Source organism: Odontesthes bonariensis, chromosome 22 (assembly GCF_027942865.1).
Source record: "Odontesthes bonariensis isolate fOdoBon6 chromosome 22, fOdoBon6.hap1, whole genome shotgun sequence".
Lineage (NCBI taxonomy): Eukaryota > Metazoa > Chordata > Actinopteri > Atheriniformes > Atherinopsidae > Odontesthes > Odontesthes bonariensis.
Genome location: NC_134527.1, coordinates 11,395,654 through 11,417,007, shown reverse-complemented (window position 1 = coordinate 11,417,007; position 21,354 = coordinate 11,395,654). Strand labels below are relative to the sequence as shown.

Sequence of the window (21,354 nt, the reverse complement as noted above, 5' to 3'; positions counted from 1 at the left end):
CAAAAGAGACCTGTCCCCATGACAATGAGCAGAGACAGATAGCGCCAAACTACCGTTGGGATATCTGCAGGATAGAGGCCAGGACCCTTTAGACTGACAGGTGCACACACACGGGCACGCACACACACACACATCATTGTGTGAGTGGAGGCGTCTGACCCAAATCCTGCACAGAGCGTTTCTGACTGGGGGATAGAATGCGAGGTGTGGGCGTGTGTGTCATTAAACTTGTCGGACAGGCTCTGCAAGGATACATGAAGGGAAGCAGCAGTTCGTCTGTGCGCATGGAAGCAATCAAGCCAAATTGGTGACAGAATTGTAAGGAAAATCATGCTTTGGGGTTTTTCCTGAGGATTTGTTGTGCCCAGCAGCAAACTGAAGCTCGGCACAGTAGTTTCCACTGAAGAGAGAAAAATTCGAAGCATAACAAGTCATCAAGCCCTCATGAGACCGCAACGACTCTAAAGGCCTCCTCTGCAAAAAATTAAGTCTTTAACATTTTTAATATGTTCATCAGAGGATTTTTTTTTACAAGACACATGCAGAGCAAAATCATCCACCAGCACTATGGGTGATGACAGTCAGTGGGCTAGTCACTGCTAAGCAATTCCCAATTGGTTTCTGTCCATCAGGACTGGATTGAGTGGGTGAGGAATCACTGGTCCCCAGGACGCGGCCCGGACTGAGTGACTGGGTGGTCGTTAGCCTTCAGGCCCTGAGCCAGTTATGCTGCCACTAGCCACGAGAGCTTACTTGCTCCTGGCTATCTTGTCCTTAAAACTTGTGCTAGCTTCTCATTTCATGAGCAGAGCATATTCATAGATACCCATTCACTAAATGAGCCTAAATTTAGTCATGGCGAAGGTATTCTAGGGCTAAAAGATTTTTTTTAATGGCAAAAGTGTTAGATCGGTATCTACTCTATATACGGTTATCATGAGTGAAAGTTGCAAAAAGTTGTATATGGCAAATTGATTTATTAATTTATGGCAGCAAAATTTGAATATGAAAACAACAGGCGGACATAGAATAAAAAATGCAGTTGCAGTAAACTCAAAAAAACATTTGAACAATGCAACACTCTTTTTATCTGAACAGGCTAAAGTAAATGACCTTTAACTGGGATTCATGAGCCCTTGGCAGTGAGCCTGAGGCAGTAGTGAGTCAACTGGTGGGTGACGGAAGGATGTAGAAACAGAGAGGGAAACCATTGTCCATTGAGAAGAGAGACAAAGACAGTGGGGTCTCGCCACACTTGAGTGACATCAAATAATACCCAAAAGATGGGCGTAAACCCTCCAGTGACCCACTTTTTACTATTAGTAGACCAATGATACTCCAACTGCACATCAAAATGATCAGCAAGTCACCCATAACTGTGGGAGGCTATAGGTGTGTGTCTGTGTGTGTGTGTGTGTGTGTGTGTGTGTGTGTGTGTGTGTGTGTGAGAGAGAGAATGGGGAGATGTGTCTGTGTCAGGAGAGACTGGGAGGGGCGTGGGAAAGCAGCATGTGCTTCAGTTCATCTTCACCTCTTTGTGTCTCTGAGCTGTGTCCTCTCCTTTTTTAATCTTGCTGATCATTGAAGCATCAGTTGCACATGATGTAGAGCGGCAGTTTTTAATTTTTTACATTTACTGGATAATCTGCTATAGGCAGCATAACAGGTTATAACAAGGTTACGCAGATGAAGCCAAGGGTTAGGGTTAAAATCCTCCAATATCTGCCGTGATGCCATTTCTACCAATCTGATATGTTTGGAAAGGTTTTCACGTGACATTCTTCATCTTCATCAAAGTTAGCACTGATTATCCTTGAAAAAAAAAAAAAAATGACAGAAGTTATCATCCACTGTAGATGATTGATGTAAAAAAACGTTTGTCCATCACAGCCGCTCAAAACTGATGGAGAAGATGCAAAACGCATTTACATCGGCACAGCTACTTACTGCTCGCTGCATGCAGTTCTTTTAATAAGTCATTTGTAGTCACTGTAAACAAATTGAAAGAAATGAAACTGAGAAATGAACGAAGGAAAGAAAAAAATAAGCCTAAAGGTGCTCTTTTTAAATAGATTGGTTTGTACAACCAAGAGTTTAGAAAACAAAATGCCCAATTTACGGAAAAAGAAATCTTCCGAGGCAGGAAAAAAAGCTCCATGATAAATGAACTAAGCCAAAATGCACATATATAAAATAATTTGTCATCAGATAAAAGTTATTAGGCTTACCTTCCCTCAGCCTTTTCACACAATATCAGTGCAATCAGCTAAATTCAGCCTGGTTGTCTTTCTGCGTCCTCAGCAACATTTCACATGTATCAGTGCACCCTGAGAGCAACTTGAGAGCTGTGTTACCCACGGGAAAAAGGTGGTGTGGAGAAGTAACAAACAGGTATGGCAAGAGCGTGAGAGAGAGTGCCTTCTCGAGGGAGATTTCATCTCTAATTGACGCCATCAATAACCCAGGACACAGCTCTCAGCCAAATGAAGGTTGACTGGCTGTCCACATTTGAATACACCAACTCCCAAACACACACATAATGAGTCCTGCAAAATGAAGAAATGAAGCCCTGAACACTACCAAGGAATATTACAAGACAGCTGATAAACTGTGTCGAAGAATAGAAGTAGTTCATATCAAATGTTGACTTAAGTGATTAGACCTGTACAGTTTATTAATGTTTGCACATGGTTCAATAAGTCGCTGCACCTATTTCTTGTCAATTAAACTGAGGAATGGCTCTTGGATTTTTTGGCTTTTGGTTCTTAGTTAGGTGATCTTGTTATTTCTGACTAAGTTTGATAAATGCAGGTTTGACAGTTTCTCTTCTTCAGTGAGCAGTCAGTGATAAAAGACATAAAAGCTAAAGTTTAACCAAAAAAATAATAATAAAATCGGGTTTTAATCATCAGGAAGAATGAGAAAAGGCCAACAAATGTATTTCAACACATATGAGATGTAAATAAGTAACTGTACAATCCATTTTGTGCCTTAAACAACAATAAGGGTCTCAGGCTTTTTTTGGGCGAGTCACCAAATGGCACGTCTTAAACATGCTTTGACGGGCTTTGCCTCTAGAGCTAAATTAATTGCACTCGTGTCATGTCCCTGTCTGAAAATACTTCACAGCCCTTGTTGTTATGGCGGTCGTCCTTATGGCTGCAAGCCTTTTATGGCTCTTTCCTCGCAACTCATACATGAGGTTTTCTTTTTCTCTTCTTTTAAAAGTCTGTGCTGGTTTTTTCCTCTTTAGCAGTTGATGTTCCCCGCCTTGAAATGTGCCTGTGCATAAATAAGTTCTGTCGCACCCAGGCTCTCCCCACAGTCTGATGTTCCTGTTCCTGTCTGAGATCCATGAATCAACCTCAAAGTCAGGATGAGTGACATCAGAGTCAAAATATAGCAATGCTGCCTACGCCGCCTGCCTTGAAAGTATTAGACGAAGCCTCTGTCCAGCTGTGCTCTGACATGATGTCATGACTGTTCCGTGTTTGCTGCACCAACACTGCTGTTCACTCGTGTTGTTTTGTGAAGTTAGACATGAACATTTCTTCACACCTTTGTGGTTTAACTGTCCTTTTCAATAGGCAGTAAGATAAAAACAACTGCTAAGAGAAGTTGGAGAAGTGGCGGTGGCTTTTTTGAAAATAAAGTATTTCACAAAAAGAGCAAAAATATAAAATAAAACACTCACTGGGTCCCAAGCAAGATAAGCTTAAGAGTTTAGCTTTCAAGCTAGCTGAGTTAAACCCAAGATTAGCTACTGTGGCTAACTACTAATGGGTCTGTCAGAAGGAAACTCTTTCTATAAATACACTTTAGATAAGTGCATAGACCCACCACCACCCTTCTAGTCCATGAATGTAAAGACACTCCTTCAGTGACTAAGTACAGTTAAGTCAAGAACAAGAAAAAAGACAACTTTCTTTGAAGCGGAGGGTATAAACACTTTCGACAACATCGCCAGTCAAACCTTGCTCTGCTTTCACTTTTAAGCAAGTTAAAAATAAATCCGAGCAGTGAAATGGCTTTTTTTTTTAGCTCTGCGGCGGGAAAGAGAGAAAATGGCTTTTTATTGGCATTTTCACTCAGGAGATCTGGCCTTGGGACAAAAACAACCTACTGTCAATACGGGGTCTATCCAGCCTTAAAGGATAACACGGTGCAGCTTTAATTTAGCTGCTTTTTCAATTAGTTTAATCTCTGTGACATGTTGCCACGCATGCTTGCATCCGCAGCATTTCTGTGTCCGTTGTTCAGCAATACCCAACATCTATATATCCTCCTGAGACCCGGCCCATTTATGCACACACATATATATATATATATATATATATATATATATATATATATATATATATATATTGTGCATAAGTGCATAAGCATATAGACATATGTGATCTGTGCATTAGCCAACTTAAACAGCAGGATGAAAACATCACTTTGTACACCTTGCAAAGAGTCTTTGTGAGGTAAAAGTAGTTAGGATACACAGAACCTGTACATCTTAGTACAAAAAATATGACAAATTATTTTTCAAATCTGGAAAATCTTCATTTGAAAAACAGGACTGGATGACATGAACTAAAGCATGTCGACATCATACCCTGCTAATATAAAGGGCAGGGACAGAACAGAAGAAATGAAAAGTTGTACAAGCTGTCGAATTAATCACATTCTTTGTGTCTAAATTTGCCTTCTTTAGCTGAACAGCAGTGACATAAGCCAACCCGTCTCTGATCGGCAACACAGCCCATCAAAAATGAAAGGCTACATTGCCAGCTATTTCACTTACATAACCGCCTCAACTGAGGCATGAATTTATAAGTACAGCTACTAAGAGAAATGCAAAGAATAAACTCAAGAGAAGCATATAGGCAAATGGCAGAGAAGACGGAGAAAGAGAGACTGTTCATTACTGTCTGTTCACGCCTGCACACTGTAAATCAACCTTTGCATTTCAGCCAAATAAGTACAATGCATCAAAAATGACACACAGCATAATCTGCACTGCAATTATTCTTAAAATATACTCCGTGCTTCAGGAAATTTCTTACATCACAGTGGATTTTTCAGAGGCCCTGTCAAGATTTCTCCCACAAATCATCTTACAGTCAGTCTCGGGCACACACTGACACACTCAAAGCCGCTGGAGATTTTAGTAACTCTGATCAACACTCAAGTCATCAGAGAGGCGTTGTGGTTTTCATGCAGTATTTCTGGAAACACCAACTTTATTCTTAAACCGAGACAGATCCAGGCTGATTCAATCTCTTCCTCTTTTTTTTTTATGAACAACTGTTTCCAGGATGTGTGTTTTCCTAGTCTGTATGGAATGGGAGACCTGAATATGCCCAAATCTTAAGTGAGTCACTGCACTTCTGCTTCTTTTCTAAATGACTGGCCTATGAGCAGGCTGACTGACAGGCAAATTGACAGCAGGACAAATGGTGTCGACTGGATGCCAATAGATGCAAATCAGAGTTAAAAAACACAAAAACCTTTCCACTGATGTGTCCAGACTTAAAGAGTGGGAGAAGACCTATGTCTTAGAGGCTTATCATTCTGTCCTTGAGCATGTGCTCAAAGCCGAAATGATTTATTTGATGTTGCATCTAAATCTCTCCTGATGACATATTTGTGTTCCATTCAGAAAAAGACTGATGTTTCACTATGGCTTTAAAAGAAATGAGAGCAGCTAGAGACCTACCGCGTGTTCAGTAATTTACAATATTTAACCAATGTGACAATATCACCCACAAGACTCCTGCTTTCACGAACGGAATCAGACGGGGTGTGACATGTATTGATCGGGCCATGTGTCCACAGCAGAGGGCTGTGAAACACTCACACTAAAAGACACAAAGGCACAAGCACATAACGGCTCTGATCCAATATCGTGCTTGAGCAAACATGCACATTCAGAAGAATAACACATCTGTTTCTCTCACTAGAACAGATCCTTGAAGTGAGACGCCACAAGGTTTCAGCTGCCAGGGGAGAATCTCGGTCGGCGTTCAATTTTTCACTGAAGCCTGGCTACCTTGGCAGGCTAATGCAAGTCATTATAGGCTAATATCGTCAGGGCGAAACAGTGGAAGTTTCCAAGCCATCTGTTTTATGGAAGACAACTCACAAGGTGTGTCTCGTTGTGTGCATGTGTAAAAAAAAAAAAACACAATTATCAATTGTTAATTGTCATTAATCAATCATACTTTTAGCTGCAGATCGGCAGTAATATAGCTGCCAGGGAAGACTTAAGCAAGCTGAAAGCTTATCAGAGTAAAGGACAGTCCCATAAACCATAAGGCAGCTTGGCTAACTCAATGCCACATATCTGGCTTCATTTTCCATGGAAAGAGGTTCGGCTTGTTCAACTGAAGGATTTACAAAAGCCTTCTGAACGGTGTCCTTGTTGTGGATTCACTCAGGTAATCAATAGCATTATGGATATATCTCGGCGTGCTGCAACGGTAATAAAATTATTCCACTCTTCACTGGCCTCCTAATGCAGATCACTTTCTGTTTTCACTCCAAGGTTGACTGCAAGGCAAACTGCTAAGAGCTCACACAGAGGAAATACAAGATATTTTTGTCCACACAACAAGGTTATGGAGTGACATTCTGAGGGCACACAATAGAAAAGAGGCAAGTGCACGAGACGCACTGAGGAACAGATGGTTGTTTGCAAGTGTTTGTCGGCACCAACAGAGCATGAAACAAGGGAGCAGTGTCTTTATTTTGTAAAGACCTCATGACAAGCCTGTAAGCATACGGTGGTGTGTGTCTAAAGCAAATAGTACTGTGTGTAAAGATCTCTTTGCTGTTTATCTTTGTGTGTGCGTGTGTGTGTGTGTGTGTGTGTGTGTGTGTGTGTGTGGGTTTCAGCCAAAGATTCCCGAGATTCTCAGGAACTCCTTCTGACACCTTGTCCTCTGCCTATCATCCAATCCAAAGCAGGGCAGGGCAGGGGGCGGAGACAACGGAATGTCAATCACTCACCGAGGATGCTCGTCATCCCTCAAAGGCTATCGAAAAAGTGTAGTGTGGCGCTTTTTGGCGCTCTGATTAGTAGATCAGAAATTGTTCTTACACAGTGGAAGTGGACACTGAATAAAACCAATGATTATATTCAGAAAAACTGGGTTGAAAAAAAAAACACAAAATAATAACTAAAAAAGAATAAGGTGGGTCAACATGGGGGGGAGAGCATTAAACTTATTAGGATTTACTTTTGTCACAGTTAGTTGGAAATAATGCACAGATTAGACTGTATACAATCAATTGAAGACGAATGGTTGAGAAAGAAAAACAAAGTACTCAAAAATACATAAAAAAGAAAAAGAAACAGAGAATTATTAATAATTACATGACAGGGCAGGACTTCTCTTTCAAACTTCTGTAGGGTTTGCAGTCAAAGCCCCACTGAAAAAACTCCAGCCAAAACCTACTTCAGACCTCAGTCGCTGCTCTCTCGGGCTGAAGCTGCAGGGTCAGCTTGCTTGAGCAGGTTTAACAGGTAATCATGTGGTGGGGACACCAGCTGTCAAACACCCAGGACACGCAGGTCAAGCTGGTCACCTGCTCCAAGCTCAATGTGGATTTTCCATTAGGAATCTCCTTCGTTTATCTCGACCTTCAGTGACGTCATGTTCAAACAGGAGCTCCTGTTTGCATGATAAACATACTGAGCGACATAAGAGGGATCACTAAAATAATGAGCAGTTAAATCAGTCATTATAGTATCATTAGGTGGAGCTTTTCACAGAGCTGGATCATGTTGCCCTGCTGGTCAGCTGAGGAAGGAGTATTTCTATATTTTCATTACATGTCATCAAATTAGGATGTGTGTTACGTGTGCAGGCATGAGCTTGTTTTTTACATGGAACAAGCAAAAACACAGCAGTCTAGCAAGTGTGTGTGGAATAGGTAATATGACGCCCCGTGTCATGACAGTCAGTTTCTAGTTTTACAAGTGGGCTCCAGTTTCAATAATGGATGACAGAGAGGGCGGCCGAGTGGTGCAGGTACGTGTGCAAATAAGCCTGTTTTAAAAATCCAACAGTCGGTTAGTGGGTATACAGCTCTACAAGCAGTAGGTCTAACGCGGAAACTCTGCATTTGCATTTCTGTGTAAAAGCACATCATAGTAAAAGAAAGTGCGTATGAAGTGCACAGAGATTAAAAAAAAAAAAAAGAAATAAGTGTGTACTGGGGGAAAATGTCAACATTAGATGAGCACAGTCTCAATTCAGGACGGAAAGCTACAGCATCTTCTTCTTACACAAGCAGCACCTCTCGAGTTATAACTCCGAGTCATTCACTGCCACTCTGCCCAAGGCACATTCTGCCATTTATAGGTTTATAAATTGGGCCAAATGAGAGGAAGCTGCAGCGACAATGACACAGGATGATGTGTAAAACTGGAGCACTTGGAGAGAGGAATAAGTGCTAAAGCCAAGAGCAGAGAAAGAACGTGAGAAGGAGACGATGAAAACACGAACAGAAAACTCAGCCTACAACACTTGCTGCTTATTAAAAAAGAAAAAAAGATTTTTTTTTTCTTCGCGCTTTGGCCGTTTCTTCCACACAAACTCAGCTGCAGATCACTGAAAAAAGGACTTATAAGTCTATTCAGCCTGGGGATACTCATCAACTCTGTTTGCAGGGTGATGTGTGGGAAAGGAAAGTTTTTTTTTTTTTTTATTAATCTCCACGGTTTCATCATAAATCATAAAACACAAAGGCAAAAAAAACTTTTGAGTCTGTCACAGTGTGTTTTTGTATTTTCATGACACTGACCATGTGGACACCATGTGGACATTGCACAGGAGGCACAGGAACCCCACAACAAAGCAGCTAATGTAGAATCATCTCATATCCTCCTCCTTCACTCATATAAAGAAAAAAATATGAGGTGAAGTTAAAAAAAAAAAAAAAAGGAGATCTCTCTTGTATTCCTTGTCTGGTATTGATTAGTTAATCAGTTAAACACGTACTGATATTTGATTAAAATGGCCTATTTGTTTCTTTTTTAGCTCTTCTGACACGAAGTAACAGCCTAAATAAACATCACGTGTCTTCAGTGTAGGTTTGTTACCTCACAGTCAGGTTTATTTGCACAAGGTATCTGTTAGAGACTTTCAGATTCCAGGCCCGATCAGGTAAAGTGGTTGTCACGCCATTTGGAGTCTCAGCAGCATAAAGAACTCTTTGCACGAGGGGAGCACGGGTTGAAATGAAAAGGCCGCAGAGCTGAATTTGTCATCCCCATTTTGGCAGGTATGTGGGAGGAGAACCAGACGGAGAACTGCCGGCTTGAATTCTGCTGGCAGCTCTCCGTCCCTGTCCTCTGCCAGAAGAGAAGAGAGGTCTAACAATCGACTGGAGGAGAAAGACTGAAGGCCGAAAGATTCTGAGCCGCTGTCGAAAGCCGCTGATCGCGCAGTTAATGACAGCTTTTTTTTCCAGATAAGTGATTTCCATTCATGTTTCTGTCCACATGTCCAGAATCACATTCAGTTGTTAAATAAAATCATACAGATAACACTGCCCACAGAGATGTGTCCTGTGTTAGTTAAGTCCCATCTCTTTACAAACTCGAAAATCATGGCCAAATTGGGCTTAAAATTAGGCCCTTTATGCTGTCTAGTGAGCTCCAGGCTGAGCAATACTGAATGAGGGAGGGCAGGCAGAGACGGATAATGGTCAGGGGCATAGAGAAAGGGATATTAAGTGACATAAAAGAGATTTCACAGAGGGAGAGAAGTTACCGAAGGGCATTCGGGGAAGAGATGGAGAAAGGGGAGGGAGGGAGGGAGATGCAACATGAAATCTGATCCTCCCCTGGAGCCTACATTCATCCAGTCCCTCTGCAGCAAGCAGCTCAACAAATAACAGACAATAAAAGGGAGCCAGAGGAAAAAAAATAAAATAAAAATGTAATAATAAATAAAAAGCATATTCATATAATAAAATCTTTGCAATCTGGTAAAAGCTTTTTCCTTCCCGTCAAATGTTAGACATTTAATAAGTGTCTGTTCAAGCCAGACCAATTCTGAGGTTTTCTTCCCATTTCTCCATCTGGGTGGCCCTCCTCCAAACAGCATCTACACAGTGTATCCTCAATCCAGAATATTCTAAACTGAGATTTAAAAAAAAAAAAAAAAAAAAAAAAAGGTTTAAGTCTATGAAACGCAGAAATGACCACATTCACACATTCTTCTTCAACACAACCGATACTCCTGCATACTTTCCTTACAAAGAGCACAACTGTGCCAACTCATCTGCTGAGGACTGACCAAAAGTATGCTTTTACCCGCAAAACAATACGACCAACTGAAGAATTTGCTTCAATTCTTGCTGCTGTGTGGTTTGCTCCGCTGGCCTCTTTCACTCACTCACACAGAGGCAGCCGGATGATCAACAGCCTGTGCCACCCTGCGCATTGTTTGATAATGTTGGATTTGTTTTCACGGCGTGGCTTCATCGTGTTGCAATAGTGCTAACTCACAAACACGCAGACACACACCTCCTCCACTAATAGCCTGGGCTGCCTTTAACAACTACCACTTATTGAGAAAACCCATCCAGTCACCCAGTGAAAACAAAGTCCAACAGAGCCTGAGGGAAGGTGGAAAAACACACACACACACACACACACACACACACACACACACACACACACACACACACACACACACACACAGAGAAAGAAACAGGGTGAGAGTGAGGGAGCTGACAGGTTCATAGAGGACAGGAGGTTCGTAGTTTACATACAAAAACATCATCTGTACATAAGATCAGCATTTCATCTGATGACGTTAGGTCTTAAATAAACATTTGGCTGTTCTTATTAAATGCTCTCTGCAACACGGTGCCTAAAGCAAGCCACAACCCCCAGAGGCTGAAAAATCCCAGTGCCAAACACTGCAGTTCCTTGAATGGCCACCAAAAGAAGATCTAAACACGTTTGCAGCCCGATACTCGTTACGTTCGCATGTACAGTTAAGATGAGCTGCAGGTACAGCTTGACCAGGCAATTTAACTGGACTACTGTCCTCGTCACAGTATACAAGTGCAATTTATGGACCAAAGGTATGTCCCATCTTTTACATACACCCTACGGTCTATACTCGGCCAAAAATGAAATTTTTCTCTTAAAAAGGAATATTACTCTTTGATTATAATCTGTGAATCTTCTCAACTGAAACCATCCTATGGACCTCATCCTGTGAGTTTTAATAGTCTAAGTAAAGCCGTCACATTCACTTCCTTGTTTTGTACTGTGTTTATTCAAAAGGTGGGATTTTTGCTCCCAGCAGAAGGAAACTGGGAGCAGAAGTGTGACTGTTGGAAAGGAAAGAAAATGAATAACAGAAGAGAGCGTTAAGGATTTTAGACATTCAACATCATCGGCTGCTTGTCTCATCTTCAGGTCGTTGCTGAATGTTGCATTTATTAGGTTGGACGTGTGTATTTCCATGCTGCACTGATTAATTAAACAAACCATAGTCAAGCGGCATGTCTGCATAAATACAATGTGTCTTCATCCCCTCTCTGAAGATGAGGACGGATAGATGCAGACATGTGTCCTGTCCAGCAGAGAAACAGTGTGACGACTGCGGGCCTTCATCATCCACAGCGACAGAAAGCTAATAAGGTTTGAAGCACTTCCTACTTTGTTAGCATTATTTTTTGGGATGTTTTGCTCACTTAGCAGCATTTGGACATTCAACTGGATGAGGAATGCTGCGCCAACTACACAACTATCAACCCTCCTTAATACTGACAGTAAGCTGCAGTTAACTTCATTAAACAATTAGAGCGATTTTCTGAATCAACGGCCTGCTCACGCAACTGCTATAGATTGAAGGTACACGTGCTCGAACCACAAGATAAACAGAAGGAAGCAACGTGGAGGAATAGAGGGAGGAAGAGACAGAGAATGAGGTTGGAATTCTGATAGAATCCGCTGTCAGGGGAATAGACTAGACAGTCTTTACTGCTCTGGAGCAAGGACTCCTGCTGCTGACAGTTGGCATTGATTGTGTCGTTTTATAAGGATCGGTCAGGTAACCCCCTCTTTGACAGTTACAGAGAGAGGCCTGGAGGAGAGTGGGCGAGGGTGGGGGGTCGTGACTTTGATCTCGCCGTGCTTTACCCCCCTTGCTTTGGTAAGAAAGAAAAAAAACACAGAAACAGAGACGGAGAGAGGGTGATGCACCTCTAATTGGCTCCAAGCAAAGGAAACTAAAAGCAGCTGTGTGAACGAAGCCTTGCTGAAGAGGAGATAAAGAGGTTTTGAGAGTTAAATGGCAAAACAAAGGGAGGCTTTGGTGGGGGGTGGCTTTAGGGAGACAGAGAATGCATGATTAAATTAAAGAAAAGCTTGATTTAACATTAGGATTATCCCCCAACTTAAGTGCAGAAGTGACCATCATAAAAGTTTACCAATGAGTACCAATCCCAAAATTCTACATGAAAACATTCCTGTATAGCTCTCAAAACGTGCACACTTGCCAGAGCCGGTTTGGAAGCGATTATAATCCTAAGTTTAATACTGTATATAGGACATGACGCATTAGTGCTGCAATGAGTCTGATTTGCTGTGAGCTGTGTAATATGAGGGGGGAAACATTTTTTAGTAATCTGATTGTTAGTGGGGTTTCTGTAGCCCCTTGACCTCAGTTTTATACATATGCATGAAATGTGTGCCCCGAGGCTGCAGGCTCATGTCCTTCATTAGCAGAAATATTGAATTAACTGGTCCTTGTTATTCTAACCTGTGGCCTAAAAGAGTTCTCTCGTTTATGTGGCCTGTCTTTACAGTTCGGGAGCACGATTGGTTTCCTATTGGTCAGTGTGTCAGTGTGTCACCTGGGGGCAGAATGAGGCTGGCACTGACCATCACTGGAGCGGCAGCCACTTTTAGTTGGTGCAGACTGTCAAAGTGCTGTGTGATCCTATTGCTGTCAGGCTGAGAAGCTATCATCACTCAAACACAGCAACCAGAAGCCGGGGTAGAACAAGAAGTTTGGACAAGACCAACGGCGGAATTTGAAAATACAGCCGCCGTTCTCTGAACTAAGCCAACATCCCTGAAAACAAGCAGGGGCTTCATATGGGCTAACAATAATTCAGCTTAAGTTGTACTCAAATCTTGACTTGTCCAGTCGAGTCAAAGTTCACCTTATACCAATTCATCCACCATCTTCTACTCTAGTCGGGAACTTTGTTGGCATTCATACGAATTCAACTACTGTGGTCGAAGCAGACCTATGACTTGCCGGCCTTCAGCTGCATGCTGAAACCATACTTATACCATACTTATAACCATAAACCATACTCGCCAAAGGACTCTCAGAACCATATAAGATTTGCAAAGTCTTTCCTGCTGCGACTAAGACATATAAAATAAGTGGAGCGCTCCTTTAATGTTGAGAGCAGAGAAAACGTGGGCACTCACGTTTCAGCTCCACGTAACCTAGAGCCATATGAGTCATTGAGATATTCACCTTAATTTATGCCATATTGCCATGTGGTCTCAACCATAAACCAGAGAACCGGTCTTTTCTTTCCATCACTGAAAGAAGTGGCTGTAATTAACAGCCCATGTAGTTAACCTAGGATCTGTACAAAACCAGGAAAGATACACCAGCATGCATTTACACTACAAGGCCAAAAGGCATGTGGTGAGCAGTAAAGGGTGCACGCTAACTAGCACTGTCTCCATGCACTGCGGCCGGTGGAGATGACGACCTCTGGGAATGAAATAACACAGGCCATGCGAGAGAGCCAGGATGGCCACTGTTCAAAAGAAAGGGTCGTTACGAATGGGGAAAAAGAAGTCACCAAAATTTATGTCCGGGATTTTTCCAAGGTTTTTTTTGTTTGTTACTTTCTTTCTTTACAAGCCTTGTCGGTCACCAGAGGAGGGATTGTGGCTGAATGCTTGGCATGGGAAGTATACAAACACACACAAAAAGGAGAAGAAATAAACAACCAGGGAATAGCAATTACCCTTTGGAGGGCTATGAGTGTGTGTTTATGAGTGTTTGCATTTGCATGTCTCTCAACTGTGCCCCATTATGATCATCCAATCTGCTTCCCTTCACCCCCGAGGTTAGCTCGAATGTCCAAAACTCTCCCCTTGTATCCATTTCAAAGTGGCTGTAGAGTGGACGCAAAACTTTGTGATCCATGAACATTTAACACCGACTGCTCCAGACCCACAAACCAAGCCAAGCAGTTTGACTCTCAGTGGGGAGCTCTTCACCCTCAATCTGTTTCCAACCCTGTGACTAAAGGCCAGCCCCGGTACCCAGGCTGGACTTCTACTGCTGACACATGGAATCCAACTCTGACAGACAAAGTCCGCGCTAACAGTACAGGCAAAATCCTCCCGACTATGAGACTTTTCGGTGTATCTCGGACAGTTAGCTGTGATCTACTGTGATCTAGAGCACAAATTACATCATCAATTCGGACTTAAGCAAACAATGAATGAGTCTCCGGCCTTTTTTTGATTCTAAAAACAAGTTTCATCCTCCCTGTAAAAAGGGACAAAGGGACAGTTCTGCACCTGTATAATTGGTCTGAGCAGGTTGCGCCAGTCCCATGAAAAGCTGAGTTTAGCACCAGCTGGCAAGAAAAGCCAGATCACCCCCTCCACCTCTTATCCCTCTCCTCCCATCCTTCTTCCCTCTCTTTCCACCACTCAGGGCCCGACTTTGAGCCTGTAGCCACTGTTTGCCGGCTTTCACTGCCAAGTCCACTCAACTGCAAACGCTGAACGAGCCTTTTTAAGAGCAATAGTTACTCCCCAGCCCATGTGAAAAGGGGTCATTGTGCCACACCAGACTACTGTAAAGCATTCCTTTTCATCTTCTGCCTACTCCCTCTCCTCATACACATGTGGGAATGTCGAATCGCATGACGCGGAGGACAGACTTGCAGATACACACAAGAACTAAGAGCAAGACACGTGCGGCCTTCTGATCTTCTCTGGCAGCCCTCTTGTACGGCTTTGCCCAGTGATTGGGGGGAAAAAAAACAAAAAAAACATGGAAAGTCAAATACATGCACGCTCAAGCAACATGATCAACTGCCACGAAGAAAGACAGAGTGTTTCACAAGCAGCAAATTACATTAGAAAAATACTCAGAAACACACACAGAACGACACTTGTGGCATAATCAGATTTAATCTGCGAGGGGCCCTCGGGGATCCCGAGCTCTTTTCTCAGCAACTGTTTCTTTGTCTTTTCGAGCACATACTTCAATAACAACACACACAAACACACGCATGCACAACTTTGCAATAAGGTTTAATATGATTATATGCGAGTCAACAGAGATGCATGTTAAAACTGGGCTATAAATGTGGTTAGAAAAGGGAAGTTCTGTTAGACCTTTAGATTTGATTTACAATATAATTCACTACAGTGAATGATTTTTTTTCATTGGTCTGGGAAATATGGTTCTTCTGCCACTAGCCATTTCTAGTGGCTTCGTATTTTATTTATGCAATATAGATGGAAAGGGTGGTGTTTCATAAATAGCCCTAAGACTAAAAACGCTCGCCAAAAGGAGTAATGGGCTGCCTCTGCTAAGATATACAACCGCTGACAGGACACAGCTGAGGCAGTTGGAAGCCAAGCACAATGCAGCGATTGAAGCTTTCTCAAGTCTGCCCTGCTTTGGCATCCCTGCTATCAGAGGCACGAAGCCACAGGTATTCACTGGTTCAAATATGAACAAATGGGAATGATGTTTTGAAAGACTTGCCGTTTTTATCCACCAGTGGTACTGTATGTATGGAGCAGGCGCGATCTCTATCAGTTAAGCTCACTTTACATAAAACCTATATTGCCTCTACCTCTGCCATCTCGAAGTCTATGTTTGTGTTCTACATTAAAAGAGAATTTTTTTTCTAGCTATTCGAGGAAGACATAAAATCTGAGTCATGATGATGGGAAAGAGACTCATCAGCCAGCCAAGCGCAGCGTGGATAATCAAACGTTTGATGCAAGTCTGCCGAGCTCATGTTTGCTCAATCTAGTTCAAAAATGAAGAGTTAGCAGCTGACGGTTTTGCCTCCAAACGTGTTTCCTTTCTTTTCTGAGCCTCGTTTTAACTCGCCACGCTTTTCCCAGAGAGCAACGCTCAAGGGAAATACCTTCATTTTAGCCTTTCGCTCATTTAGCCTCTTTTTTTTCCTGTCACAACCACAAAAGACATGTTCATCTCAGCTCAGCATGTTGAACTTTTCATCCTGAAAATTCCCCCTACATGCAACAAACAAAACACACCACGAAGCAATTACTGCAGTCATTAGAGAAGAGAAGCTGGCCGGTCTGAACATCATCTAAGGCTACAACATAGGAACACATAAGGCCTGTTTACATCACACCTTACTCTGAAGGCAAAGCAGCCCCAAAGGTTTAAGTATACATCAAGTATGTGTGTCCTTGTGCGGGAGCCCGACTCCGTGCGTTTCTGTTACACAACGGGAGAGTTCTTCCCATCTGTGCTTCTTTGCAGCCCCCGCATCCCTGGCCATTGAAGCGAGAAACGACAGCTTTGCCTTACACTCTGCCTGCCTCAGTCTTCCTCAAAACACCATCCCACTCTCATTAGCATCATCAACTTGACCCCTTCTTCCTTCACTAACATGTCTCTATTTTTGCTAAAAGATTAAAGGAACACACCACCAGGGCACAAAATGATGCAGCAGTAATTTAGATCACCCACTTCATTGTTAAAAAAAAAAAATCAAGTCTGTCTGGCGTCAGCTTAACCCCGACAAGAAAACACAAGCAACTCTGCAGGGTTTCCAACCAACATTGAAGTATTATGGTCAAAGTCCAGATTATCCCACTCAATACATCAATGTCTATAGCACATAACCCCCCCGCCAGCCCTCAAATATCCATCTCCATCCCTGCTCTTCCGGCTTGCCTAACTTCCCACAGGGCTCATCGTTGTGGAAGATATGTTAAAACAAAGAGAGCAGACAGTGCGGTGATAATCCTGAGCACTGCTGCTGGAGAATTAGCCAGTCATTTGCTGGGGACTGGATCTGGATTTACATCTGAACAGGATGTGACTGTACTTTCATGATCGCATCTTGTACGATGAAGCATTTTAACAGATTCCATCAAGATCCCTGGTTCTTTTCAGATGAATTGATCACATGATGCGACAGCATAACATTGATGACATTGAGGTAGGGGCTTGCATTAGCTCTGTGCAGGTGAGGCAAACATATACTGTTTTTCACCTTTTAGTGTTCCCGTTCCCCTTCCAATTATTTCCCTTTTTTTTTTTTTTTTGTATTTTTTTTTTTTTTTTACTTAAAGTCTTACGACCTCCTCCTTCTTTCCAGGTCATCCTGGCATGGCTGCATGCCTGTAATGCCAGCACCCTGCCGCCTGTCTGGTCAAACAGGGCACAAGTCCAAAATCTGTGACTATACAGAAGGCACTTCAACACAACTCGAATCCATAGCAACTCACCAAATTGTGCATCCATTCCTTCTTACCGCGCCTCTGTAAACAGCAGTCCATGTCTAAAAATTAAATCAAATATTTGAACTACCCGAGAAGTGTTTGGTTTTAGCTCTTGTGACCTGGCACCGCTTCTACAATGGAAACTTTACTGAGCAATTACAGTAACCTAAGACCTCTTTATGTGCTTTTCTCAAAGCAACGCGCTCCATTGTTGTTGTGCTTCAGCCTGGTAGCCCAGTTACCGAGTTTGCCAGTGATTTGGATTCAGCCTGCACATGTATCCTACTAGCTCTTCTGTCTTAGGTATCATGGCTTAAAGGTTGCAATTTAGTGCTAAGTAATAAGAGTGGATTTCTTTTGCTATGCTTTGAGCTAAAACCTGGTGAATTTTCAGCTTGCGGTTCAGAAAGGGCAGAAAGAAAGAAAGGCAGGAAGGACACCTGTGATTTGAATTACATACGAGAGCCACAGGAGTCATCTTAGAGAGGCTAGACTTGTAGTTTCAACCCAGACTGACCACATTCATTGTTCACCCACCCGACTAACATTCCAGGAATAAGCAGAGGTGGATCTTTCATCTGTCTCCCACGCAAGGCCATCCAAAGGACACACAGTTCTGCATGTTTTAGTGCACACACACATACGTGTGCATGTGATCCCACACACATTATAAAAAAACTTGAAGATTCAACTACTTTGTGGTTTCAAGAGGAAAGACAAATCATGTGAAGAACAGTCTAAAAATGCAAAATAATAAGTGTCAACATAATGCAAGCATGACTGAATTACTCTCACTCACACAGGCTGTTGTTTTCACTGTGCAGGTTTTAAAAAAAAGTCCATTGAAAATTGAACAAATTAGAGACAGCAGCCACCACTCACCTAGGTGGTCTCCATGGAAACTGTTGTCATGGGATGTTCTACCGTGGGGCACAAGGTCATGATGGGCAGCAGGTGGCCAGATTTGACCGGTCTTGCGGACACTCACAATAGTGGCCTCAGACATAACCACGTGGCCCCCCTGCTGCCGGTGGTGGCGCTTCTGGGACTGCGGTGTCGGGGGGCTGCTGCTGTCAAAGGAGTGCTGGGAGTTCTGGGAGTTCTGAGACGGCGAGCGGCTCTTCTCTCTGAAGGGTCGTCGGAAGGCCGTGGTTGGGCTGGGCGAGACGTGGCTGGACTGACCTGAGGAGAAGTCTTCCTCGCTGGATGTCAGGTTCTCGTTGGAGCTGCAGTCCGGCGTGTAACCGCCACCTCCACCGGCATCCTCAAAGCTTCCTGGGGAGTAGGAGCGGCGTGGCCAGGTCAGGAGGTGGTCATCACCTCCCCCGTGGTCTCTCATGGTGACCCCGCCACCACCTCCTCTTCCATCACCACTGCCACCTTCCCCCATCATTACCCCACCAACATAGACACTGGAGTAAGCCTGAAACTCGGAGGGTTGCCAAGGAGGAGGTGGAGGTTTGCCCCCGTTGGCCCTCCCTAAATGTCGCTGATTGGGCTCGCCATCTTCATATTCTGCATCATACCCACATGTGCTCTCAGTAGACCGCCCTCTATAAACCGGCTTGGGTCTGAGGTCACTTGCCACTGTGGCCAGATTACCTGGGAGGGAGTGTAAAGATCTCTTCCGCTCCATTTGCATGGCCTGATTGCCCAGGGAGCTGATCTTATCAGACACATCACGCTCATTGACCCTCACCAAGCCTCTCTCGTGGTGGAATTCCATGTTGGTGTAGAATGGCGGCGGTGGTGGTGGCAGCTGCTTCTCCTGTCCCTTGGCTACATCACCTGCAGAATGAGAGTTGGCCCGTTTGATCCTCTCAAAGTTGGATCTAAGAGCTGCCACACCAAGTCCCATCCCTAGCTTGTCCTTGGGGTCAGAGGGCAGCTCCTTGTCTGGGGGTGGAAGGGTTGGCCTACGGGGCGATATGGACACCCCGCCTCTTTGCTTGGATGGAGAGAGGCCGTCTAAATTGTCACTGGATGTCGACTCAACTTGCTGTGGAATGTCAAAGGCTGATTCCAAGCCGTCTCCGTGGGAGGCCGACTTCCTGGCTGGTGGAGGTCTGGGTTTGGACCTGCCGGTTCCGTCTCCAAGAGGCTGAAAGCGACTCCTGTCCCCAACACCATACCCTCCAGCACCCACTCCGACTCCACCAGTCTCTTGCATGTGAAGCTGCTGGGATTGGGACTCTGCTCCCTGTGTGGCTACAGGGTCCATCCCCTCGTTCAGCGGCGTCTTCCTGAAGCCCCAGCGCTGCTTGTCGTAGCTCTTCCTCTCTTTGGCCAGGAGGGTCTGCAGGTAGATCATGCGGAATCGCTCCTTGTTCACCTCCTGCTCCAAACGTCTAATGGTTGCTTTGCACTTCTCCAGCTCCTGCTCGATGCCACCGACAGAGCGCAGCTCCATCTTGGGGGGTTCTGACTCCGGGAACTGTGCTTTCCACGCCTCGATGAATCCCACCGGCTCCACCATATTGTGCTTAATTTATTTCTGTGACAGACCCCGTTTCAGACACGAGGGGGGTGTGATGCCAAGTGCGCGCAGTTTGACCCTTCCTTGTCCACTTCACTCGTCTCCTTATAGAGAACAATGGCCAAAGCCCAGCGCAAAAAACGGCTATTGTTTATATCAGCCTTTAAGTAATCCGCACACTGACTCGCAGCCTAATAGCTGACACTTGTCGTAGGTTGCTCAGTCGAAGCAAAGCATCCCATTCTGAACAAGAGGAACCGGCTGCTCCTTCAGAGCAGAAACAGGGAATGTGCGACTAATAAAGGGGGATAAAAAGCTGTTACAGAGATCATGATTCTCGGTCATTATTCCCGAAAAAGCTACTTACGGAGTATTTTATTTTTTTTTTTTTTTAAAAACAAACAAACAAAAAAAATCTGTATCGACACAATGACCTTATGTCTTCGCAGGGTGACACGGGTGGTCTGATTCCCACGGAGGAGGAGAAGAAAAAAAAAGAAGGAGAAAGTGTTTTAACCCGTCTCGGTTTACTCACTGTCTGTGTTTCACATTCCGGATTTTTTTTTTTTTTTTTTTTTTTAAAGTAGCAGTTCCATTGCCTCTCGCCCATTCACAAGTCTGTAATTCCAGGTGCTGCTTCTCCGGACTGAGCGTCTTTGTACCAACAGCGCTGAAGAAGAATGGATCAAAAAAAAGCGCACAACGCGAGCGCCCGGCAACATCAGCCTCTCTGAGCAGTGGGGTCCGGCGTAAGGAGATAACGTGATGGACTTAGCCCATTTTTAATCCCAAAGCACCTACGCGGTATTGTTAAAAAATTAACGCCTCCTTCCAGATTCATGCCGTGTCTTCGGCGGTGATGCTGCTGCTGCTGTATGCGCTCCCATCTCAGGCCAGTTACGTTGGAGGGGCTGCGAGAATGGGAGGGACCAGGGTGATAGTGAGCCCGCTGGTTAAAGAGACAGAGCCAGGACTCAGTCACGCTTCCCTGGCCAGACAGGCGCCGTTTATCCTCAGGTAGCCGTGCAAACTCTTACACAAGTGCTAGCACAAACTCAGCTTTTTACATTTCACACACTGAAGCCTCTAATCTAATTTAATCCTCTCGTTAAACACTTGTTGCCACTAACCCAAACAATCCCAATGCTGTTAGTTCGAGTAAGAACTATTCATTTGGCTTGTTATAGCATTATTATTATTATTATTATTGGGTTGTTTTTAAAGCTGTTAGCTCTGCCTGCCAAGCAGTTGTAACTGTTCACTCAGTGGAGCGGCTGGAAACTTTAATTCAACACTGCCACCTAGTGGAGAGGCATTGTATACGACTCATTGCATGTGAATTTCGGACAATTTCGGCTACTTCTCG

General features: G+C 43.8%; 1 protein-coding gene across 1 annotated transcript in view; it reads right to left on the bottom strand.

Annotated features, from left to right (window-relative positions):
- bcr (BCR activator of RhoGEF and GTPase) overlaps positions 1 to 20,876 on the bottom strand; it is a 78,476-nt gene extending 57,600 nt beyond the window's left edge. Inside the window, exon 1 of the mRNA XM_075455201.1 lies at positions 18,395 to 20,876. Coding sequence (XP_075311316.1) covers positions 18,395 to 19,988 — 1,594 coding nt within the window. The 5' untranslated portion in view covers positions 19,989 to 20,876. The remainder of the gene's footprint in view (positions 1 to 18,394) is intronic.
- Between the last annotated feature and the right edge of the window lie 478 nt (positions 20,877 to 21,354).